Source organism: Podarcis raffonei, chromosome 3, assembly GCF_027172205.1.
Source record: "Podarcis raffonei isolate rPodRaf1 chromosome 3, rPodRaf1.pri, whole genome shotgun sequence".
NCBI classification, from domain to species: domain Eukaryota; kingdom Metazoa; phylum Chordata; class Lepidosauria; order Squamata; family Lacertidae; genus Podarcis; species Podarcis raffonei.
Window position 1 is genome coordinate 58,985,910 of NC_070604.1, and position 26,212 is coordinate 59,012,121.

The following is a 26,212-nucleotide window of genomic DNA, read 5'->3' on the forward strand; positions in this document are numbered from 1 at the left end:
CCCGCCGTGATGCTGCTCTTCCTCCTCCGCGCGCATGCGGGCTTTGGGAGGCGGAGGCGGCGGTGCGATGGCGCTGCCCAGCGCGGGTCTTCCGCGCTACCTGCTGCTGCTGGCGCAAGAGAACCTGGAATTCCGGCTGCCGGTGAGTCCTGAGCGCGAGTGCCGCAGCGACGCCTGGAAAGCAGAGCGCGCGCGCGGAGCCGCTGCTGTTTCTCCCCCACCCCAAGCACAGGACAAGCGAAGGAAGGAAGGAGCCTTCGCTTTCCGGGCTGCTGACAAAATGCATTGTTTACGAACGAGCCCCGGGCTTTTCAAAGGCCCTCCTTCCGTGTACAAATCGCACCCGAGGGAGGCTGCTGCAAACCCCCGTTTTCTTGACATGGCGGAAGAGCCCGTTAGTTTCATTGTGGTAGCGGTGTGCCAGTGAAATGTTGATTCATACATTGGATGTACAGTATAGAAACACAGATACGTGTGCTACAGCAGTGCCGGATTTACGCACTGTATAAGCTGAACAAGCTGTAGCTTAGGTTGGGGCCCCCCCAAAAAAATTAAAGGGAAAAACTGGATGTACATTTCCAAAATATAAAATAAAACAAAACCTACATATAGCAACAGTGTTTTGTAGGTTCCTATGATGTAAGTAATGGGCAGTGCCGGATTTACGTATAAGCTAAACAAGCTATAGCTTAGGGTCCCACTCTCTTGGGGGCTCCCAAAAAAATTAAAGGGAAAAAAACCTAGATGTACTTTGATAAAATACATATTTTGTTATGTGCAAATGGCTTTAGATACCTATTAGGTTCATAAACTTTGTTGTTGTTGTTTAGTTGTGTCCGACTCTTCGTGACCCCATGGACCAGAGCACGCCAGGCACTTCTGTCTTCCACTGCCTCCCGCAGTTTAGTCAAACTCATGTTGGTAGCTTCGAGAACACTGTCCAACCATCTTGTCCTCCGTCATCCCCTTCTCCTTGTGCCCTCCATCTTTCCCAACATCAGGGTCTTTTCCAGGGAGTCCTCTCTTCTCAAGTCCATAAACTACCATATAGCATATATTCAACACAAAAAGCAGCGACAATTTGTTGTTTACAAAGGAAAGCTGGACATATACCTTCAGTTTCGTAGGGCCTCATCAAACCTAAATAATAATAATAATAATAATAATAATAATAATAATAATAATAATAATAATTTATACCCCGCCCATCTGGCTGGGCCTCCCCAGCCACTCTGGGCGGCTTCCATAGAAACCAAAAATACAGTAAAATATCACACGTTAAAAACTTCCCTGAACAGGGTTGTCTTAAGATGTCTTCTGAATGTCAGGTAGTTGTTTATCGCTTTGACATCTGCTGGAAGGGTGTTCCACAGGGCGGGTGCCACTACCGAGAAGGCCCTCTGCCTGGTTCCCTGTAGCTTTGCTTCTCGCAATGAGGGAACCGCCAGAAGGCCCTCGGCGCTGGACCTCAGGGTCCGGGCAGAATGATGGGGGTGGAGACGCTCCTTCAGGTATACTGGACCGAGGCCATTTAGGGCTTTAAAGGTCAGCACCAACACTTTGAATTGTGCTCGGAAACGTACTGGGAGCCAATGTAGGTCTTTCAAGACCGGTGTTATATGGTCTCGGCGGCCGCCCCCAGTCACCAGTCTAGCTGCCGCATTCTGGATTAGTTGTAGTTTCCGAGTCACCTTCAAAGGTAGCCCCACGTAGAGCGCATTGCAGTAGTCTAAGTGGGAGATAACCAGAGCATGCACCACTCTGGCGAGACAGTCCGCAGGCAGATAGGGTCTCAGCCTACGTACCAGATGGAGCTGGTAAACAGCTGCCCTGGACACAGATTTGACCTGTGCCTCCATGGACAGCTGTGAGTCCAAAATGACTCCCAGGCTGCGCACCTGGTCCTTCAGGGGCACAGTTACCCCATTGAGGACCAGGGAATCCTCCACACCTGCCCGCCTCCTGTCCCCCAGAAACAGTACTTCTGTCTTGTCAGGATTCAACCTCAATCTGTTAGCCACCATCCATCCTCCAACCGCCTCCAGACACTCACACAGGACCTTCACCGCCCTCATTCTGATTTAAAAGAGAGGTAGAGCTGGGTATCATCCGCATACTGATGAACACCCAGCCCAAACCTCCTGATGATCTCTCCCAGCGGCTGCATGTAAATGTTGAAAAGCATGGGGGAGAGGACAGAACCCTGAGGCACCCCACAAGTGAGAGCCCAGGGGTCTGAACACTCATCCCCCACCACCACTTTCTGAACACGGCCCAGGAGGAAGGAGCGGAACCACTGTATGACAGTGCCCCCAGCTCCCAGCCCCTCAAGACGGTCCAGAAGGATGTTATGGTCAATGGTATCAAACACCGCTGAGAGATCCAGCAGAACTAGGAAACAGCTCTCACCTTTGTCCCTAGCCCGCTGGAGATTATCAACCAGTGCGACCAAGGCAGTTTCAGTCCCATGATGAGGCCTGAATCCCGACTGGAAGGGATCCAAATGGTCCGCTTCTTCCAGGCGTGCCTGGAGTTGTTCGGCAACCGCTCGCTCAATCACCTTGCCCAAGAATGGAAGATTTGAGACTGGGCGATAGTTGGCCATCGTGGCCGCATCTAAAGATGGTTTTTTAAGAAGCGGTTTAATAACCGCCTCTTTCAGCGGGTCTGGGAAGGCTCCCTCACGGAGGGAAGCATTCACCACCCCACAAAGCCCATCGCCCAGTCCTTCCCGGCTAGCTTTTATAAGCCAGGATGGGCAAGGATCCAGGAGACAGGTGGTTGGTTTCACTCATCCAAGCAGCCTGTCCACATCCTTGGAGGTAACAGATTGGAATTGATCCCACTCAACTTGACTAGACAGAACTCTAGCACTCTCCCGCCCCAGCCCTGCTCCCACGGTGGAGTCTACTTCTTCCCGAATCTGAGCGATTTTATCTGCAAAAAACTTTGCAAAATCATTGCAGGAGAACATGTGGCCCGTACTGGGCCCCGATGTTGCAGTTGGTTCCGCTAAATTGTGAACCACCTGAAAAAGTCTCCTGCTGCTGTTTTCTGCAGATGCAATAGAGGCGGTGAAGAAATTCTTCTTCGCCATCGCTATCGCCACTTGGTAGGCTCGACGTTGAGCTCTAACCTGTGTCCGGTCAGATTCGGAATGAGTTATCCGCCTCCGGCGCTCTAGCCGTCTCAACGATTGTTTCATTGCCCTCAGATCCGTGGAAAACCACGGGGCTGTCCAGGCTCCATGCAATCGGAGAGGGCGCTTCGGAGCCAAACAGTCAATAGCCCTGGTTAACTCCACATTCCAGCGGGCCACCAGGGAATCGGCTGAAAGGCCATCAACATGGGATAAAGCATCCCCTACCACTCTCTGGAAACCATTTGGATCCATTAAGTGGTGGGGGCGGATCATCCGAATTGGTCCCACCTCCCTGCAGAGGGGATGGGCCTGTGCCACAGTAACAACCAAAAGCAATACCCCCACCACACATACTGCATTGGCCTGAATATAAGCCTCACTCCCCCCCAATTCCAACCGTGAAAAGTTTAAGGGCGGCTTACATTCGTTGGTTACAATTCCAACTGTGAAAAGTTTAAGTGTGGCTTACATTCGTGACCTTACAGTATGCAGCGAGGAGCGTGGGGCAAACAGTGCCAGGAGCGTGGCAAAGCAGTGCCCTCCCCGTGCCTAGTCCCCTGTTCTCTCACCCAAGGCCGGGAAGGGAGACAGCGAGGAAGGGGAAACGCAGCATGGATCTCTCCCCCCAGTATGCAGCCAGGAACAGCGAGGAAGGGAGCGGCTTATATTCGGGTATTTCCCCCTTTTTTCTCCCCCGGTTCCAGTTTTAAAGGTGCAGCTTATATTCAGGTGCAGCTTATATTCAGGCCAATACGATAGATTGTGGCGGGGGCATAAATTGTTTAATTAGCCAAAGGCCTGGGAGAAGAGAAATGTTTCTGCCTAAAGATATGTAAGGAAGGCCACCACAGAAAAGGCCCATTCTCATGTTGCTACCCTCTGGATCTTTCATGGAGGAGGCACACGAAGAAGGGCATCGGATGAGGACTGCAGGATCTGGGTCAGTTAGGATGAGGAGAGGCGGTACTTGAGGTATGTGTGCCCGTTGGTTCACAATCTGCAGATCTGATAGCCCATTTGAGCTTGGGGGGGAAAGGAAGAACTCATGCCTGATAGCTTAGAAAGGGAGAAGGTATCTCCCACTCTGACATCTGCACATTGAAACATGATATGACAGGATTTGGAACTGCATCCTCTTGACAAGATGTGCTGCAGTGAATAAATTCAGTGAAGAAAGCTCCCTAGATGCCTGTAAGGAAGAGCACAGAGGAATGTTTTCTAGTGGTCTTCACTGGACTAAAAAGATCAACTTCTCCAGCTTTACCTTTCACTGTTTTGTGTAAAGATAGCCTCATCAATAGGGTGTCTGTGCTTTTTTCATAGGTTTGATTCTTAGGAGGTACCTTTAATGTGCATACTGAAAATGTGAGCCTTTTATTCCTGCCAAAGCTGAGCATCTTTCTTACTGCAATCCTATTTGCATTCACCTAGGAAAAAACCTGTTGAACAGAATGAGTTTACTTCCAAGTAACAATTGCATAGGATTGCCCATCTCATTGAAATTGCATGCTTTTACTTTATCTAGATTGTGTGCTGAGTGTTTATATAGACCAAGTGTATATGGACACTGATTTTTGGATGCTTTCTGTTGTATGCAGTTCTCTGTGATTCTCAGAGCTGTACTCTCGTACCTGCAGACCTTGGAGTAAGTGCCACTAAGTCCCACTGAGTTTACGTAGGTGGGCTGCTAGGGAGAGAGCGCTCTCAGTGGTCATAGCCTATGTTGAATGCTCTCCTCAGAAAGGGTTGCCTGATGACCTTCCTATGTTCTTTAAAAATATTTGTTTTGTAATCTTTTCTCATAGGAAATAAAGTCTCTGGTTTCCCTCTGTGGTGGACGATTCAGCGATCAACAGGAATTGAGATTAAATGTAAGTATTAGATTGTGAATAAATCTGTGAATCTTCACCTCCTGTGTGGTTTATTATTTCCCCAAAATTAGGAAGAAAAGGGGGAATGAGGTGGATGAGGCCATGGTGAGTGGGGGTGGGGCTAGGTGGCAATTCTACTATTCTACTTAATGTGTTTGGGGGGGGGTTGTGTCAGCATCGCTTGTTCAGGTTCTTTTTACTATCCGCTTGTGTTCCTTTGGTGGTGAGAGAGGTTGGGGTTGGCCTAGGGTGTGATTGTTTGTTTGTGATTGGCTGTCAGACACTGGAGAGATCTGTCAGGAATAAGGATGGATCAGTGGACCGTGCTTTCTCTGGTTTGCGTTATGATCTTTGCTTAGTGGGTTGTATTCAGTTTTTAAAATTCATAGTGCCATCTGCTGGAAAACTCGCTTCCTGACCAACAATGAAATCAAACAAAGCACATGCAGCAACCAGGTTCATGCAACCCACAGAATGAGCTTGAGTATCATTCCACTGAGTGTAGTTCTGTGCCCTAGCTGTAGTTCTTGCTAGGGGTTACTCTTGTTAGAATATCACTGCTGCATGTTCATTCCCACTGTACTCCCTAGGATGCAAGGATTATGCCTCTCTATGCTTGGACCTCTGCAAAATTCTTAATCCCTTTATGGTTATATAAGAGCCAATGAAGGAATTAATGTGCTATTTTATCTCTTTTAGCACTTGGCAATCTGTGTAAAAATTGGCCACTATAGATTTACTATTTATTTTGCAGCCAAGCAAGAACGGGTTTGCAAAGCCAAACAGTAAATCTACAGTGGCCCATCATTTACACTGATTTTTGTTTCAAAGTGCTTGTGGCCTCTTTTAGTGGGGTTTTTATTTGTAAAGATACATTTTTAGGTTTTTATTGGTTGCGTTTGTTGCAATTGGTTTTACTGTTTATAATGTGTTGCTTTGGGTCACTTGCATGAGGAAGGCAACGAACAAATATGAATAATAATTTTCAGATGTGGATCAAAGGGCTTGTACACACACCCTGAGTCTGCTGAAGGATCTAGTACCTTGCACAATATTTTGTTACCTTGCTATTGTTGTGCTGAGTAGATGATTCATTTTTCAGTGGCTGTGTTTCCACATAACACTTAGCCAAAGCATGGGTTAGTGTGAACTTGCAGGCTCCATATCCTGAACTTGCACTTTGCTCCTCTCTGGTATTTTTAGCTCTGTGTTGCATAGGAGCCAAACTAAAGTTTGACGTAGTGTGTTATCTAGACATGGGATCACTCTCCCCTCCTTAACCACGATCTACATATAGTCTACATATAGTCAAGGTTTGTTAGAGGAAACCAAATTTCCTAAACTCAACTTTTGCTGCATGCTGCCAGCATACCTTGCAATGGTGTCAGAACAGAATCATCTCGTGAAGGATGCATTGATACATACATTAAAGGACCTTCTATATAGAGGTTGACTTGAATTCTATCCTAGGGTCCTGCTGTCTTTTTGTAACATTGATTCAGGCCTGAAGTGACAGAGTAGGTAAACAACCAGAAGGAGCACAACCACAAACTCAAGTGGTGATAGAGCCGTCTGTGTAAGAAGCCGGACATAAAATATAGAGACTTATAGCGTGTTCACGCAATACGGAACACCTCTTCACAAACTGAAATGAAAGCCAAGTATTCAAAGCTGTTAGTCTTAGCTCTCCCCCCCCCCCGCCCCGTCAAACACCACTTCCTGCTTGGGCTGGACACAGATATCTGAGATAGAAAGATTATTGCACTTTGTTACCTTTCTGCAGGAGAAAGTGGTAGAAGTGATTGTTGGTTTCTGTTTCCCTCACTGAGCAGCTGCTGGTAGTCACAGGACTATGTTTTCATTCCACAGTCCAGATACTGTTGGATTCCCACGGGAAAGGGAGTTTCTTTGTTGCAGTTGCTCTCTGCTTCTCACAGAGACAAGATGTATATTTGTATGCTCTCGGCATAGCTTAGTAATAAAGCGTAGCAATGTAGCCATACCTGCCTCATCCTTTCGTTGCGGACTCTGAGTGTTTTATACTCTGCTGGGCTCAAGCGAAGATGAGCCGTATCAGCTCGGAGGACCGGAGCTGAATTTATCTAACAGTGATGGCAACAATAAGGACGGCAGAAGCTGAAGAGAGGTTCAAGGAACATTGGATTAGTTGGCATGCTTGTCTCTCAAATCTGTGACAACTGAAGAATACACGTTTTTAGCTTTCCTCTTGTAGTTCCATTTGTCTTCTCCCTATGTCAGTGGATTTTGCTGGACAGCAGTTTGCACCCCCCCTGACCATTGGGCATGCTGGCTGGTGCTGGTGGGAGTTGGGAGTCCGACGACGTCTGGAGGGCCACAGGTTGCACATCCTTGCCCTACTGCGGCACAAGCAGTCCGGTTGTCATTCTTCACAGGGCCTTTTCCTTAGCATTATTGATCTTTTCTCTTTCTTTCTTTGCAGTCTCCATTTTGGATTCTTAGCATGCCTTCAGAAGAGATGGCAAGAGGACTGATGAAGCGAACAGTGTGTGCAAAGTAAGGGCTATGCTTTTGGAAAAAAGAAACGGCCTGCGTATTAAGTTTCCATCTAAGTTTTGCCATCTCATGATTATTTGGGATGTAGCTCTGCTTCTGTGCTGAAGCAGAAATTGTTTCTGGAGCTTTAACTCTTGAAAAGCCCATTTGCTGTACAAGTTAATAAACCAAATATAAGGACTACGTGGGTGTTTTTTTTGGTGTGTGGCAACATTTTGTTCAGTTTTGTTACCTGAAAATATTTCAAAGTTACTCATGCATATGGCCCATTGATTGTTTTCAGTAGAACTTGAAAGTAAATCATGAAAAGTAAAATTGTGGAGTTCATGAGCATGTTGAATCAGAAGATTTATAAGTGAACTAGGAAAAGCATTTATGAATCTTTTTCCCCCTTTGCTGAATGTAACCTGTTACAATACTTTCAGATCTATATTTGAACTGTGGGGACATGGGAAATCTGCAGAAGAACTGTACTCTTCACTGAAGAACTATCCAGCAGAGAAAATGGTTTGTATAAGAGAAGCTGGTTTGGATTTTGCTCTGTCTTTTTGGAGCCTGTTTGTTACACAGTTGTACGCAATGGTGTATTGCTGCATGTTCTAATCAAATCTTGTTTTGCTTTGTTTTAGGCCCCATTTTTACAGTCCAATCTAAGTTACAAAATAAAGGTTCACACTTTTAACAAAACACTAACACAAGAAGAGAAGATTCAGAAGATAGATGTAAGTAGACTGTAATTTCTTGAAATCATTTCTTATATTTGTGCTCTTCCTTAATAACGAGTGATAGTGTTTTTGATTTTCACACCTTCTTTGGTAACTTGTTGGAAAGGCACCATATACATATTTAAAACTATAATCTAAATACTTTTAATAATTATTTGGGTTTAGTAAGCCAGGACTCATTGTATGTTTCAGTAATAGTTACTTATATTTATGTGTTTCTCCCCTCCCTCTCCCCCTCCTTAATACAGTCTTTAGAATTTTTACCATTTGAAGGAAAAGTAAATTTAAAGAAACCAGATCATATATTTTGGCTTCTGGAAGATTATGGAATGGATCCAAACAATATCCCAGAACAGCCCCTTGATTTATATTTTGGGAGATGGGTGAGTACAGTCATTTTATTAATAATTAAAGAATTGTTACAGCATGAAAGAGAAATGATAGCTGAAAATAAGTTGATAGTGGGGTATGATTTCTTCATATTTTGATCATGGATCTTTTTAATACCATAAGCAGGTGGTAGGCAAAATCAGACTGGGACTTACTCAAAGATCTGAATGATTTGAAGTAGCTCAGCAAGGATTTCTAACTCCCAATTGTTTGAACCATGGCAGCAACAAAATGAGTCTTTCCCTTCCCCCCAACCCCCACTCCAAATTATATTACCAAAATAAAACTGATTGGAGGACAGGCTTAACTAGGAGTGTATTTTTGTGTGGAAGGACTGCAAGCTCAGTTCAGGTAACACAAAACAAATTCCTAGGTTTTCATAATTATTTTGTACCCAGTTCCTGTCGGTGGATTTTAGGGTTCGGGGGGGGGCGGAATCCAAAGAGATCCTGCCTGAAATCTTGCCATCCCAGTTATCAGCATCTTTGATGACATATTAATATTTCTGACACACATTTTTCATTTGCAACACTAAATAGCAGTGATGGGCAGATGTCCAACCTTAATCAGCTGCCTAGCAAAGAAAGTTGAACTATGTGACTTCGGCCTAATTCAGATAGTCAGTTCTTACATTCTTAAACTTGCTCCAGCTGAGATAACTTACATCTCATCAGTTAAGACATAGTGTGGCCATACTGGCTGGGGTTGATGGGAGGTGGAATCCAGCAACATCTGGAGGGTCACAGCCCACCTGCCCCAGGTTAAGAGATGCCTAGCATGCTTTGTAAAATTTAGACCTATTGGCTGAACTCTAGGATTCTAGGGCTTTTTGATTTGGTTTTTTTTTTAAGTTTAGTTTTGGACAAGAAAGCGTATTAGAGGGCTAGTCAGTCAGTGTTATGAGCCGGCATAGCATGTGTGTTTGCTTTTGGAAACCAAGGTACCAGTACAGTTCTGAGTATTTTGGGTAGTTATTGGTTACCAAAGTTAATGGTTCCTTTCTCTCTCCACCTTGCCACAGATTGCCGATGGACAAAGGGACCTTATTGAGTCATACAGTGTAAAAAGGAGACATTTTATTGGGAACACAAGCATGGACGCCTGCTTGGCTTTTCTTATGGCAAACCATGGGAGAGTGAAACCAAATGATGTTGTTTTTGATCCATTTGTGGGAACAGGTATTTTTTTCTCTCCTCTAATGGAAAAAAAATTACTGTAATTTGTATACAGCCCGCACCATGTGTAAAGTTGCCTGTCTAATTTGTACTTGTTAAGTTATCTCCCTGGGTTCTATCTTTTCTCTTAACATGTTAGAAGAATTTGTTTTTCTTAAGTATACCTCATCCATGACAACACTGGTTCCATATTACTGCTTGGCCATTTGTGATCTGTCCTTATCCTGTGACAGTTCATGTTAGCAATCTCTGATGTTGAAAGAACAATAGAGCCCTTTGTTATCCTCACTTGCCTGCTCAGGGAGTGGTACTCTTAATACATCTACTTCACTTCTAAGAAGTGGTGCATTGGAAGTCAAGGAACAGAGAGTGAATGTGCAACAGAGCTTTCTCTGGAGACTGGGAGTGTCGGTAGCACATATAGGAATAAACATTGCAATCATGTTTCCAGGTTTGTAGGTAGGAAATACTCTTTCACATTCTGTAGGCTTGATAGAAAACCTATTTTCTTCCTTTGATGACCTTTTTCTGATATACCAGCAGGGGGCGAGTTTATCCCATTTATATTGTTCATTTAGAAGCAGCTCTGTGGTGTGTGTGTGTGTGTGTGTGTGTGTGTGTGTGTGTGTATTCAAGACAAGATAAACCGCAAGTAGCAATGGGCATAAAGGGAGTTTAAAAGCAATTGCAATAATATGAAAAAAGAAGGCTTTCTGGCAGAAGACATAAGACGTTCAAGGGATTAAAGGCAAATGGTGCTGTATCAAGTTTGGGGCTGATGTCAAGTATGAGATTTGATTTAGATTCAGAAATAGGCTCTTGCCTTTGTCCTTCTAGCCGGCAATGCTTCACACCCTTCTTAAATAATATGTGTGTATGCCAGTTGTGTTTGCCAGGCAACATGTGGCATTGAGGGGCGTTATTTGTTTTGGCACACATCTATTTGCTTCTCTGCTATATTTCTGCAATATGAAATACATGTATCAAATACCTTTTGCTGTTGTATTCCCAAATAGTTGCATTGTCAGCACCAAGTGGTTTTTTCTTTGTTTTGCAGGTGGACTTCTTATCGCTTCAGCACACTTTGGAGCATATGTATGTGGGACAGATATAGATTATAACACCGTACATGGACTGGGTATGTTGCCTTCAGTTCTTAGCAGTGAAAATGTAATTATTTGGTTTATTACACAAGTTTAGCAACTGCTTGATCTTGGAAAAGAATCAGAGATCTTCCTGTTCAAGCTTGGTCAGAGACGGGCACATTCACTTAAACCTACCCTCTATACCTATGCGCTCCTGGGCATAGTGGATCATGCGCAACAGGCAAGTTGACTGCAGAAAGGGTTTTTTTTAATGGAACTGCAGTGGATGATGCAAATGAGAGTGCAAGTTTTCTTTTGTTTGCTTTTGATTCACGTTTATGTCAGGTAACTACCTACACCCAAACCCAAGACGAAATTAAGGTAACTGTCAAAAACCCTCCTAAAGTTTTTCCTAAAATGCTTTGATTTTGAGTAGTACTTTTCACAAGAGAACACACCATATTGCATTCACAATGTAGAGATTTCCCTGTGGATTTTGCAGTCACAATGTACAGATCCCTACACATGATTGCCCTAGGAGCTGCCTGCACATGTTGGAGTTTCCTTTTTTACGTGATCCCTGTGCATCTGCTGCACGATGAGATGTATGACCTCCAAGCAGATAGAGAACTCATGCTTAGGTTGTGCAGAAGACACACAAATTACAGATATGTGTTGAGCTCACATATCACAGCAGAGAAAGGGATGGATGAGTTCCAGTTTTTCATGTTACCGCATTCAAAGAAGAAGTCACTTCTACCTTTGCCAATGTTTCTTTGATGCGGGTGGCACTGTGGTCTAAACCACTGAGCCTCTTGGGCTTGTTGATCAGAAGGTTGATCAGTTCAAATCCTCACAATGGGGTGAGCTCCCGTTGCTCTGTCCCAGCTCCTGCCTACCTAGCAGTTTGAAAGCAAGTAGATAAATAGGTACCGCTGTGGTGGGAAGGTAAACGGCATTTCCATGCGCTCAGGTTTCTGTCACAGTGTTCCGTTGCACCAGAAGTGGTTTAGTCATGCTGGCCACATGACCCAGAAAGCTGTCTGTGGAAAAACACCAGCTCCCTCGGCCTGAAAGTGAGATGAGCGCCGCAACCCCATAGTCACCTTTGACTGTACTTAACCATCCAGGGGTCCTTTACCTTTACCTTTTTTGAAGTTACAAAGCCACTTGATAAATAAAGCTGCAGCTCTAAGGGTTAAGTGGCATCCAAACTATGTCCATGACATTTACTTCATTTTCTTACACTATTAGAATAACTTTTAAGTTTCTTATACTTATTATGGATGATGCGGGATGTGTTCAGTAGCTGTGCTTGTTATAGATTTAAAATTGGAAATGTTTGCCAGAGATACCTTATGTGAGCGGAACTGAAATAAATTGCAGCAGGAATTGAAGGCCACAGGATAATCATTTGAATCCAATATGACATGAAATTGAGTTGGCGTTATTTACTCCCCACTGCTCCCAGGCAAAGCTAGCAGGAAGAACCAGAAGTGGAGAGGACCTGATGAAAATATCAGAGCGAACCTCCGTCAGTATGGTCTGGAGAAGCACTACCTTGACGTATTAGTTTCTGATGCATCAAAAGCCATATGGAGGAAGGGGGTGAAGTTTGATGCAGTAATTACAGACCGTAAGTTAATGCACAGCCTAAAATATGTATGATTCATAAATTCAGTCTGTAGTGATATTGGAAACATCTGCAAGCTTGTCATACAGTTTGCTCTTCCAAAGAGAATGCTAGAGCAATAACATCCAGACTGAATGAAATTTGCTGACTTGTTTGCAAGGAGGTAGTGAGCCAATTGCTCCTCAGTTCATGCATCTTTTATTTTATGAAGAACGAAGTCTTGCAGGAGCAGTTCCCGGTAACTTGGGGCTAGTAGTGCTAAAATAGCTTTTTTCCCTGAGAGTAAGCATATTTTCCCTGATTGCATCTCAACCTCATAATGGATATAAACATGCTTCTGTGTAGCCTTAAACGCAAATCTCATGCTGACATCTAGACCCCGTATATTGAAGCTGGCAGCTTTCAAGTTCGCATTGTAAAAACAGATTGTGGTCTGTAGTTTGACCACCTGCAAGTATCCACTGAATAATTTTTTGTGTACCGGTAAATGTAAATTTCTTTACATTGAATGTGTATATTATTAGGAGTTGTATCTTTTTTGGGGAAATACTCAATTTTTCTCTTTTTTGTTTCTGAGATTAGCACTTTGAAGCCATTTTGAATGTGGCAGTGATCTTAATAGACAGTTGCTTACTGGAGTGTTTCCATACTGAAAATTCTTGGTTTCCAGTTTGGTTATACATTAGCTTGCCAGTAATTTGTTAAAGAATTTAAATGTTCTTTCATGCCTATTCATATACAGGAAGCTTAGGAAAACAAAACATAACCATCTCTCACTATGTATTGATTGTTCAAGCTGTTCGTGAAAAAGATATGCCATTTCTTATTAAACAGGAGAATTCACTCTTCAATCTCCTTCTTTTGAATACACAGCCTTTACAAGGCAGTGCTTGTAGGTGTTGGCAATATTTGGGAAGCAGAGAAATGTTCTTCAGATGCAGAACTGGAAATTAACTCCACAATGTTAATTGCAAGTCATTGTGAATTAAACACCTCTCTCTAATTAGTGACTACGAAAATATTCCCCCAAGTGTCTTTGAAAAGTCTTAAGCAGCTTTTAAGACTGTGAATAATGTTCAACTAACACTTTGACACCATGCAGTTATATCTGAACATGGAATATATAATATCTGAAGAAAATATGTACCAAGTTTCTAAATTTTACAGTTTCCACATACAAGTACGAAAGGCATTTGTTTTCTTAATAAAACAGTGCACTAGCTATGGATGGAGAAAAACATACTAATAGCTTAGAAAATGCGTGGATGGTTTTCCAGCAGTAGGAAGTGTGGTCTGTTAAAAATACACATTTTAATCATTGCATCAAGTGTAAGTTTAAGAGGCATTGTCTACAGTCACTGAAGTGTTATAATTCATTTGATGTAAAAACAATCTAATACTGTAATAAATTTTATAATTTCTTAATAAGCACAACTTATTAAGATTTACTAAAAGAAAGAAAAAACTTCAAATTTATGTACATCTAATGAGACCCTGTGCTTTAAGGGTGAATAAATTATGATAATTATTTTATTTGTATCTTAGTTTGCCAGATCATTTGAGCTGCCCGAAGCTCAAACACAATGATGAAATATGAATGGCAGGCAAAATATCACATACAATAGTCTGAAAAACAAAGGAAGAAACCAAGTACCAACAGTGAGATAAAAACATAGTCTGCTGAAAAAATTGAAAAGAAATAAAAAGGCTACAGGGTGGTGTTGGAGCCCTGTCTATCTAGAAGCCAAGCAGATTTTTCTGCGACAGACTTCCATGCTGCTATAGAGAAAGCTGACTCTCTCCCATCACTATTAGTCGTGTCTCTGATGGCTGCAGGATGTGGAGATTCGCCTATTCCTGAGTGGATGTGCCTATTCAAGTGTGGGAGGAGGCATGGAGGGCTTTGAAAGTGTCTTGAATTGGGCTGAAATGAATCTGAAACCTCTATAGATAGCATAGTTTCAGGCTCCAGGGATCAGGCTTTGTCTTGAATGCTCACTGTTGCCTTCAGCCCCAGCTAGAGTTTCTGAACAGGTTGTACTGATGGATACGTGTCGTACATTCTTGATCTGTGCAGCTCCATACGGCATACGAGAAGCCACCAGAAGAACCGGTTCGCAGAAGGAAATGGCAAAGATGGCAGAAAGAGGGTAGGTAAACGGTGGGTTGAGAATGCAGGTGTCCAAATAGAAAAACAGCTGTGGCTTCAGAAGCATTTTTGCATTTTGCTAAACATTCCAGACTTCTGCCAAACCAGCGACAAATCCGACAGGGCTGTTTTTAATTACGTTGCTTGTATGTACGTAGCAACCACTCTGTCAGTGTGTCTCTCGAGTTTTTAAAACACAGGGATTAGGAATCTGACTACTACATGTTTCCCATATGGAAAATGGGGAGCCTCTTTCATTCTGATTTCGACATCGGAGTCTGGCACCTAGTGTGCATCTTGATGCAGTTACACAGTAGCAGGTAGAAAACTGGTGGGGAAAGTTGTTCAGTAATGTCAGTGGAGGTTTCCTTCTGAACCCTAACCCCATGCCTCACCACTATGATGTGGTGGCTTTTCGGACTTGGGATAGCAGGTAGCAACCTTTTTAGCGCCTGAAATCCCAGGTATTTTAGTATTGTTGTGATGGATATATCATTATATTCTTGTACAGTCGTACCTTGGTTTTCAAACGGCTTAGTTTCTGAATGTTTTGGCTCCCAAACGTCACAAACCCGGAAGTGACTGTTCCAGTTTGTGAACTATTTTTGGAAGCTGAATGTCATATGGGGCTTCCACAGCTTCTGATTGGATGCTGGAGCTTCCTGCAGCCAATCAGAAGCTGCAATTTGGTTTGCGAACGTTTTGGAAGTTGAACGGACTTCCGGAACGGATTCCATTCGACTTCCAAGGTACGACTGTATTTCATTATTTTTGTATGTTGCTTTATGACTCCTTCAGGCTGTGTGAAGCGATAAATGTAATTAATTAATTAACTAAACTAATACAACATTCAGTAAGTTATGAGGACAGTGCCTGCTGCCTGCTGCCAAATCAGGGTTTGCTATGGCCCAGTTCTATATTTCACATTATAATCTGCATCCTACTGTGATGGTGTGTTGCATTAAAACTTGAACAGAAAGGCAGTTTTCCTGAAATTGAAACAAAGTGGTACTGTATTGTCATTTCTCAACACAGCCTTATTTTAATATGCACTGCCTCTTCCCTTTCTACCATGCAACCACCCACACATACAATTATGTTGCCTTTAGCTTACTTTTGACTCAGATTTGGAACCCATGGGAATTTGTCAGGCTTCAACTCTGATAATCCCTGCTTTCACTATATTTTGTTTTCCCCTCCAGAACTGCTTTCTGTGGCCAGCATAAATCTAGGTCATATTTCAATGTATTTTTTTTAACCTTAGCAAAATTGGGAGAGAGACTTGACAAACCTGTGATGGATGCTATACCCTAGGTTCTGTTCTTATTGTGAAATCAGCATGCTGTGTTTAAATAATACAAAATAACAATGAAGCTGCTACCAATTAGTTATTTTTTCAAAATTTTACCCAGCGCAGAAAATCACATCTCAATTTCTTCCAATTATCATCTGAGTGACATCCTTTTCGACCTGTTAAAATTTGCAGCTGAATACTTGGTACTTGGAGGAAGACTGGTCTACTGGCTTCCTGTGTATAAACCAGAGTATGTATATATTCAGATGCACTGAATGTCTTTAATATGTTACATGGTAACTTCTGTAGACTTTAAGGATGGGCATGGTCTAGGGGAACCCTGGGGCAGACTTATCCTTAAGTGAGCACCTTCTCTTGGTCTCACCAGCATCAGAGGCACAGTTGTTGGTGACACAAGGGAGAGCCAAGGGCCTTTTCTGTGGCTGCCCCCATACTGTGGAATTCCCTCCCAAGAGAGGTGAGCTTGCCTCGCTCCTTGTTATCTTTCCACCGGCAGGCTAAGACCTCCCTATTCTGATAGCCCTTTGAAAACCAGCTGCAGATGATATTGGCCACTGAACTGATATCAGGGCAATTGCTATCTTAATACTGGCTTTAGATACATTTTGCTATTATTTTGACAATTGTTTTTAACTAGTTTGTTTTCATTACGTTGGATTTTATAAGAATGTTTTAAACATGTTGTGAGCCTCCTTGAGTCCCAATGTGGGAGAAAGGTGGGATTTAAAGACATCAAACAAACAAATAAGTAAATAAATAAATAAATAGTGTCTGCAGGGTACCATAGCATATCTAAAAATAACACATGGTAAATGCATAAGCTAGTTTAGCATGTAGCATTTATCTCCCATTAGCTCCAGCCAGCATGACCAGTTATCATGGAGTTACGATCCAACATCTGGAGGGCCCCAGGTTAGGAAAGGGTGTCCTAGACAGTGGTTGGGAAGCAGTAAGAATGGGGTCGTTCTCAATTAACTCTGTTGATGACATGGAATTATAGAATCGTAGCATTGGGAGAATGGAATTATAGAATCATAGCACTGGAAATTGTAGCATTGGGACACGGGTGGCGCTGTGGGTTAAACCACAGAGCCTAGGACTTGCCGATCAGAAGGTCGGCGGTTAGAATCCCCGCAACGGGGTGAGCTCCTGTTGCTCGGTCCCTGCTCCTGCCTACCTAGCAGTTTGAAAGCACGTCAAAGTGCAAGTAGATAAATAGGTACCGCTCCAGCGGGAAGGTAAACGGCGTTTCCGTGCGCTGCTCTGGTTCGCCAGAAGCAGATTAGTCATGCTGGCCACATGACCTGGAAGCTGTACTCCAGCTCCCTCAGCCAATAAAGCGAGATGAGCGCCGCAACCCCAGAGTCGGTCACGACTGCACCTAATGGTCAGGGGTCCCTTTACACTTTACCTAGCATTGGAAGGGTCCCCAAGGGTCATCTAGTCCAACCGCCTGCAAATGCAGGAATCTCAACACATGGTCCCCCATCCAATTTTAAACCATTCTGGACCCTGCTTTGCTTTGCAAAGGTGCTAGCAGTTTTACGCTGCACCGTATACTAGCTAGTATCAGAACAAGTGACAAACATTTGTACTGCACATTTGTACTGCATATTAGTGTACTGATTGCTTTGGAATTGAGGATATATTGGTGACTGCTAAGGAATTTAGGTGTGGCTAGATTTAATTGCAGATGAAATAATTTCAGGTGGTCATTTTTTGGGGGTGGGGGTAGTTTGTTAAGGAATATACCGACTGAGCAGTTTGCCTTTTATCTCATTTGTATCCTGCCTTTCCTCCAAAGAGCTCAGGATGGCAGTAGTATATTTGCTGGATGTAGAGCTGAAAAACAGCTAAGCATTGTATAAAGGACAGTTCTTATTGGAATGCTTGCTGGCAGACATCTTTTCATAATCTCTTTAAATGGTTTGGGTGCTGAAGCGCAAGAGAAACCCACATGAAACGTTCTTTTCCTGTTTGCAGCCAAACTTTCACCTGCATCCTGCCTTTTGTTTTGTTCTCTCTTTGTGCTGCACATGTGGCTGTGGATTCTGAAAGCAATTAGCATACATTGTTTCTGGGAAATTTAATAAGGCCGTGAACCATGTGGAAGTGTACAGTTTAACTCAGTTTGAATCAGCCCTCTGGCTGTTCTGTTTCAGATTCACTTATTACAGTTCCTAAGCCCTTGTAGCCCTTTGACTGTTTATTTCTTCCAGATATACAGAAGAGATTATACCCCGACACCCATGCCTGAAACTTATTAGCAACTGTGAACAGACGCTTTCCAGCCACACGTCGAGACACCTGATAACCATGGAAAAAGTAAAAGATTTTGAGGTAATTGTTTTGATGGCTTTCTCGCAAAATAGCAGTTGTCAGATTCGGAACAGGTTTTTCTACTGTAGAAACGGAGGGAGAATTCACCGTACCAGACTCAGTGTGCCGTAAAGCGCTTTTATAAGTTGGTTTTAGAAGGTTTGTAAAAGAGTCATAAATGTCAAAACAGGAAGCCAAAGTACTTGTTGCGCTGATGTACATGGGCGGCAGTGATTGAAGGATGCTTGTCTTACTTGTACGTGTGCGTTAAGTAAACTTGTTAATACTGAGGCAGGGGAATTTCTTGTTCCATTTTTATTATTTTGGTTTTGAGGTGCTGTCTGGTTAGAACTGAAGTAACGAGAACGATTAATTTTGCTGTTTCTATTATACCCTGTTGCAAGATGTAGTTGCAAGCCCCACTGAAATCGGTAAAACTTGTGTATATTTTTGTAAATACCTGCTAGGGGTGTAGAAGAGAGTGAAACACCTTATTCTATGTACATTGTTTTTAACATTGTGTTTTCATTGTCGTAACCCGCCCTGGAACCTTAGGGTAAGGGTAGGTAATCAATCATCGTCATTATCATATGCAGAAAACCATGTGTGTTACTTGGCTCTAAGTTCCCAAATAGGACCTGCTGTTTAGTCAATATGCATAACTGCTCAGGCTATGTATTTTTCTGTGCCCCTCACCTTGAAGACAGCAAGCCCAGTTTAAAAGAATATATATATACATATGAGCATTACTTTGCAATGCAGCATAAGGAAATAAATGTTGTCATCTTCTAAAAGAAGCGCAGTTTTCAAGCATTTTTTAGTCAAAGGTGAACAACAGCTTCCAGTACATTCCTAGATGGATTTTAAAGTTCAGTTAGGAGGATACTCCTGCATTTTGTCTGGATTTTAGCCCTACATTCCTTGGAGCCTCTGTTCTCCCCTCAACAACTTTTATTAAGTTTTGGGGTTGTCTAAATGCAGCATTAAGATAGGGCTTTGTACATGGTGAGACGCGGGTGGCGCTGTGGGTAAAAGCCTCAGCGCCTAGGGCTTGCCGATCGAAAGGTCGGCGGTTCGAATCCCCGCGGCGGGGTGCGCTCCCGTTGCTCGGTCCCAGCGCCTGCCAACCTAGCAGTTCGAAAGCACCCCCGGGTGCAAGTAGATAAATAGGGACCGCTTACTGGCGGGAAGGTAAACGGCGTTTCTGTGTGCGGCTCTGGCTCGCCAGATGCAGCTTTGTCATGCTGGCCACGTGACCCGGAAGTGTCTGCGGACAGCGCTGGCCCCTGGCCTCTTAAGTGAGATGGGCGCACAACCCCAGAGTCTGTCAAGACTGGCCTGTACGGGCAGGGGTACCTTTACCTTTACCTTGTACATGGTGAAGGGTCTGATTATCAGCTTTGAAGTTCCCTTTTAAAATAAATAACCACTTAAAAAGCGACCAAAAATTTATCAGGATAAAAAAATAAGATCTCGGTAAACACAAATGGAGAGAATATAGGTTTATCAGTAGGAATCCTCAGAGGTAGATTCTTCCTCTGACAGCAGCCCCCAAAAGAGGGTGCATCCACTCCCTGGTCCATGCCAGGTGTATTTGCATCCTCCCTCTGCTGCTAGACACCCAATGATTGGTCCACACCCCAAATACATTGGGCCCCATTGACGAAAAGATTCTTTAGATTTAGATCAATATTTTATTACATTTTTAGCGACAAGCCATTATTCAATTTCCCTGGGAGGGGGGGGGAAAGAAGATCTTACAGCCATTTAGTTTCATATGGATCATTATAACCCAAAGAATAAACTCATGCATACTGAAAGAGAAATAAAATACAAATGAGCATAATGAACAAATAGACTCTTCCTACGGCTGTGTTCATAAAATACAGATGGAAAACCCTAACCAGAAATTTCACTTGCACATCCTTTTCTAGATCTGTTAAAATTTGAATGCTTTTTCCAGAGCTATTGCAATTGATTTTGCAGTTCTGAACACGTCTTACCCGTTTAGTCAGTAAATGCATTAATTTCTCACGGCTGGCATTCCTTCTAAACTTTAACAATAATGATCGGAATAGAATTGCCTTGTAGTCTCATATCTGATTCACACCCTGTGAAGAGATACGCCAACTTCTACACCACTATTAAATTACACAAACCCATAGTAATACTTCAAGAAAAGTTTCCTATATGTCCAGTGTTGTCGGCCTTAAAGAAACACATTTAACAGAACGTGAATTATATGACAGCGTTTTCCAACTTTTTCTGGAAATAAGTGGCCTCCCTCTAAACTACCACACTGCTCAGATATCAAGTAAAAATGCATCCTTGCTGTGTTCTGTTTGTGACTGGGATTTTATCTGATAGTTGACCGTCAGTTCCTACCTTCACCTACAAGGGCATGCCAGCACATCAATTCCTAATGCAGTTTATTAAGAGATTTTATTAAGAGATTTGTGCACTCTCAGATGTATGCATGTTCCTTTGCAGATGTGGTGATGATATTTTCTTTAGAATGGAAAGATAAAACTATGCATTATCTTTTTTGCCTTCTTTCTCCAACTTTTGTACATGGAAATATCTGGTTTTTATAGATGGAAATGCATGGTAGGGACAACAAGAACAGAATCCTAAAAGTCACACTCCAAAACTTTCTCATTCCAGCACAGTAGCTCGTAAAAAAACCCCAAAGGACATTTTAGATGGTCGTCTGCTACATCACGAGAAGCTGTATTTGGAAGGGAAAATATGCAACAAATGCACAGGGGTTTGATAATGTCCAAAACATGGCATATTTAGCAGTAAACTATTTACCTATACTAGGGATGTGGGTGGCGCTGTGGGTTAAACCACAGAGCCTAGGGCTTGCTGATCAGAAGGTTGGCAGTTTGAATCCCCGCAACGAGGTGAGCTCCCGTTGTTTGGTCCCAGTTCCTGCCAACCTAGCAGTTCGAAAGCACGAAGTGCAAGTAGATAAATAGGTACCGCTCTGGCGGGAAGGTAAACTGTGTTTCCATGCGCTGCTCTGGCTCGCCAGAAGCAGCTGAGTCAGTAAAGTGAGATGAGCCGCAACCCCAGAGTCGTCCGTGACTGGACCTAACGGTCAGGGGTCCCTTTACCTTACTATTTGCCTATACTGTTGGTGGAATAACTTCTGCCTTTGCTTCGTTTTATGGAACATTCCAAGTCCTTGCTGAGCATAGTGCAGAGATTAATATTCCTCGCCTTCCCATGGTCAGAAATAGCACTGAACTCAGCAGACAAACTCTTAGCACTCTGAGCACAAGGAATGAGTATTGATGTCTTAACTTACTGTTTGTATGACAACTATGATAGCAACGAAACAGTTTCCATATATTTATGCACACATACCTATCCTGATTATACACTTCTGAACTGAGCTGGCTCCCTGTGACTTTGCCCTAGTGTAGTACTTGGTGAACGCTATGCTAAGGTTGCTGAGGAGGTATTACACCAGCTAGTTTCATCTTGGGCTGTAAATACAGTTTTGAAAGAGATTGTTTTAAAAAGCAGACTGGTTCCTTATTTCACTTGAAAATTGTATCTGTGTTGATTGATCAAATTCTGAGATCTCAGCACAGCTCAGCACAAGAGAGCCTGCTATTAGGGCAGCAAACACATAATAATCTTCCCTTGAGAATGTTTGACTGGCAGGTTGAGTTTCCTTTATACTCTGCATTCTCTCAAGGATTTACCCACATAATCTTTTTTCTGCTGACTCTAACCTCTCTCAACATATGAGTTGTTTCAGAAATCAGACTCAGAAGCATGTGGGATGTAGCGCCTGGAGAGATGTGAGCGTTTGCAGATTTTATTCCCTTAAGTGAAATTTGCGTTTGTCTGCAGTTTAAGCTCAGGAATAATTAAAGAAGGAAACATTTAAAAATTCAAAGGAATAAAACCTATTCTAACCTATTCTAAGCACTTGCATTTGAATATACATACTGCAAAAACAGGAAAACTGAGAGGTGAAAAACTGGCTTTTGTATTGTTTTTTCTTCTTCTGTTTTGTTTTAATAGATTTGTGTTTCACTATTCAGTCTCTCTTTTAAAAAAACCACTTTGCATTGCTTTGAGCAAATAAACCTGTGTAACTGCAACAGTACATCTCTTAGAGGTACATGTATGTATCTGAAATTAAATAAATAGAAATCATTGCCAAATTCTTCATCTTTTTTTTAAAAGCAGCAGGGTTGGTTTTTTAAATAACAAAGCTAGGTTCTAAACTGCTCTTTTCAAGGCATTTTGTTTTAATTTTAGAGTTTGCTGAAAAGCAAAAAGCAAAGGATAAAGAAGCCAACACTACTGGGCTTTCCCTATTAACTCCCCAGTCCGCTGTAGCCCTTGAGTATAAAATCCATGTATGTTAAGTTTTAGTGCGTAGACATAAAGCTACAATGTTGGTTAGACTGTTGTACTAGGACCTCAGAGACCAGGGTTCAAATCCCCAGTCCACTGAGTGGCAGACCTTGAGCCTGCTTCTGCCTCTCAGCCTAACCTACTTCTCAAGGTTGTTGTGGGGATTAAATGAGGTTGGGGAAGAACCATGTACCATGAGCTCCTTGGAGAAGAGTTGGAATATAAAGGCAATAAGTAAACAAAGCAGTTCTGTTTATGCAGATTATAACTTGCTCTGGGGTGTGTTTCATCAAACTCCAGCAACGTTTTTCGACCAGACCTAAAATTAATGGCTACTTTTGGACACAGCAATGAATTGTTGTTAATTTTTATAGCTCATTGAAATACGCCAGGTTAATAAGCCAAGGTTTGAAGTTGGCTTATTTTAGTAAACCTGGGTAGTCTGTGTGGTGTTCTCCAGATGTTGATGAAAGGATTGTAAATCTACCATGCACAAGAGCTGTCAACTGATTTATTCAAGAGTATGTATGTTGGAAGGGACGCGGGTGGCGCTGTGGGTTAAACCACAGAGCCTAGGTCGGCGGTTGGAATCCCTGCGACGGGGTGAGCTCCCTTTGCTCCTGCCAACCTAGCAGTTCAAAAGCACGTCAAAGTGCAAGTAGATAAATAGGTACCGCTCCGGAGGGAAGGTAAATGGAGTTTCTGTGCACTGTTCTGGTTCGCCAGAAGCGGCTTAGTCATGCTCGCCACATGACCCAGAAGCTGTACGCCAGCTCCCTTGGCCAATAAAGCGAGATGAGCGCCGCAACCCCCAGAGTCGGTCACGACTGGACCTAATGGTCAAGGGTCCCTTTACCTTTTTATGTATGTTGGAAGCCCTTGCCTACTGATAAAGTCAAAAGACTGGAACATAACTTGGCACTTAAGCTTTCTAAAGGTAAAGTAATGCCACTGAACAAGATGAGTGGTGGATCACTGCAGTCTTTCCAAACTGCACATAAACAAATAACCTTCCTACTTTTTTGGTCAAGGAAGTAAACTGGTGGGCTTAAAAGGACCTGAGGCTTAATTTGCCATGATGAACAGACTTCAGTTGAAGACCCAGATGTGTTGCAGGAAGAAGTCACATAGCTAGACCAATCAAGGAGGATGGGAATGGAATAAGTTTCAAACCTTCAAAATCTCAGTCTAAAATAACCTGATGATAGCATAGTGTTTGAGCGGCTGGGCTGGATTTGAATCTAGTCTCTGCTGTGAACTCATTAGGTGGCTTTAGGCAAGCATTATTACATCACCTGCAATATATGGTATATAATAATGACCTACCTGCATGATTTTTGCAAGGATTGCTGAGATAATATATGTGAAACATTTGATGATGATGATGATGATGATTCCAATATCTGATGACAAAAGTATCCCACTGATTCACAGAAAATGCATGGCAAAGCTGTCATTGTGCCTTTACAACAACAGATTTGTGCCTGATCCAGCTACAGGTGCATTTAACTACAGCATGGGGTGGAGACTTTCAAATTTTGTGACAGTGCTGATAATATAATGGCATACATTCCATCCAAAATTATTATATGCCATTACAGCAGTTCCTAGGACCAAGCGACAAGCTTGTTTTTAATAGTTCCTTTGAGATCTTGTAAATAAATTCTGAAGAAAATTGTTGAGTTGCACTGATGCAATATATACTGTATGTCTAAACAATGTATTTTAACACCAGGATGAAGACCGTGATTCTTACATATTGGACAGCCAGTACCTGCCATACAAAAGTCACAATAGCTTTCGTGAGAAATATTTCAGTGGAGTGACAAAGAGGATTGCCAAGGAAGAAAAAGACAGCCAAAAATAATTATATATATATACATGAGACTAAAAGCAAAGAACGCACATCTGGACCTCAACATTATATGGATACTTCAGAGAACAAATACTGTTTTGAATTTTTTAAAAACTCAAAGCAAAAACCACAAGTTAAGAACAGTTCTTTTTCATTAACTTTGTTTATACCACATTATTGCAAAAGGTTTTTTGACCCTTATTTAATTTATTTTTGTACTTAAAGTTCAAATGATAATTGACTACATTTTTTATCACAATTTTTTTTAACCCATTACCTCTAGAAAAAACTAATAGTATTGTTTGGCTTCTTAAACTGTGAACATCTGGAAGTCTTAAATAGACATAATACAATGATTAAGTTTTTTTATTATTAGGAAGATTGATTTCATTTGTTTTCTTTTTTGTATTTGATATGCAATAAAGTCAGTAAGAATTGTTGTGCATTTTAAAAATTGAGTTGCATACAGCAGCAGTTTATCATTTCTTACCAACATTTCTGGGACCATAAACCCACTCCCTCCCCGCACCCAGGTCTAGGATCCAGAGGCTATTAAACCTTTTCAATCCATTATACATCTGAAGCTCATCTGTCTACTTTTGCATTTGGAATTGGAAGCTGATAAATTAGTAAGTATAAATGCGGCCAGTGGATGCTTACTAATAGTTCCTCAAATCTGGAATAAGGAATCCATAACAACATCTTACTTTTGAAAACCATGAAACCTGTGTTCTGCTTTTTGTGCCTATCCCCATGGGATATTGGAAAAATACGTCATTTCCAGTTTCCTTTACATCACTGTCATTTAAATTTAGTGGCTCATAACAATTCTGTATTGTTCTATGTATTGCAGGACCCCATGCAAGTTTATTGCTATATAGGTCAGTGCACATTCATGTAAGTTCGCTGGCTTAATTCAGCATCATGATGGTCAACACAACGGCAAGAAGATTTTGCTTTTCAATGAAAATTATCTGATACTCACAATTTATGGTGTCTGGAAAGCATTGAACATTGTGTTTACGACTTTTTATGTATTCAACACTCAATCTAACCTTAGTGCAAGCTAGTTGCCCTTAGTTGCCAAACATGGAATAAGATTCTCAGGCAGCAGTGATGTGATCAGATAAGAATAAGTTCTGGCAATGATGAAAATTTAAGCCACACATTATTATTTCACTTTAAATTTATATACCACTCTTCATCCCAGCTTTTACAGTATTATATCAATGCTGGGTACCTATGACTCTCTGGAGCCCCCCCTTTTTTTAACAGTTTTGGCTGTAAGACAAGAAATCATGCACAATACATAGAACATGGATATTTGGTCTCTGTATCATTCATTACAGATGGACAGATTCTCCTCTGCCTGCCAGAAACTAGTTACTTGTATAAGAGTTTATGTCTCCTAGCTGAATTGGCTCCAGCCTGCATTGTAAATATTTACTCTTGTTTCTAACCATTTTCCATGTCTCACTAGGTGCTAGCTGTACCTTTTATGTTATCACAGTTTGAAAATCCATTTCCAGTAGTAACTTGCTTATGCAAAACTTAATCATCACCACCTTTTGTAGAAAATGCTGTCTGGCAACTGGAAAAGCTACCACCTCCTCGGCTATGTTCATTTAGGGGCAGTTG

At 42.2% G+C, this 26,212-nt stretch overlaps 1 protein-coding gene across 2 annotated transcripts; it reads left to right on the plus strand.

Annotated features, from left to right (window-relative positions):
* Positions 1 to 25,011, plus strand: TRMT11 (tRNA methyltransferase 11 homolog). Of its 2 annotated transcripts, XM_053381845.1 has the most exons (13): positions 5 to 142; positions 4,948 to 5,013; positions 7,475 to 7,548; positions 7,974 to 8,055; positions 8,178 to 8,270; positions 8,522 to 8,656; positions 9,685 to 9,841; positions 10,896 to 10,976; positions 12,395 to 12,559; positions 14,634 to 14,706; positions 16,118 to 16,249; positions 18,240 to 18,360; positions 24,455 to 25,011. In XM_053381845.1, exons 1-13 carry the CDS (start codon positions 35 to 37, stop codon positions 24,584 to 24,586), a joined length of 1,419 nt encoding a protein of 472 aa, XP_053237820.1. In that variant the 5' UTR covers positions 5 to 34; the 3' UTR covers positions 24,587 to 25,011. The 2 variants fall into 2 exon arrangements, with proteins under 2 accessions (XP_053237821.1, XP_053237820.1); XM_053381846.1 differs by lacking the exon at positions 16,118 to 16,249 and having other exon boundaries at positions 1 to 142.
* Positions 25,012 to 26,212: the final 1,201 nt, after the last annotated feature.

Bases quoted from the DNA above. Each gene is read 5' to 3' on its own strand.
- TRMT11 (XM_053381845.1), top strand. From the start codon at position 35: ATGCGGGCTTTGGGAGGCGGAGGCGGCGGTGCGATGGCGCTGCCCAGC. The intron at 8,657-9,684 runs GTGAGTACAGTC...ACCTTGCCACAG, and splicing joins ATTTATATTTTGGGAGATGG to ATTGCCGATGGACAAAGGGA. The intron at 10,977-12,394 runs GTATGTTGCCTT...CACTGCTCCCAG, and splicing joins TAACACCGTACATGGACTGG to GCAAAGCTAGCAGGAAGAAC.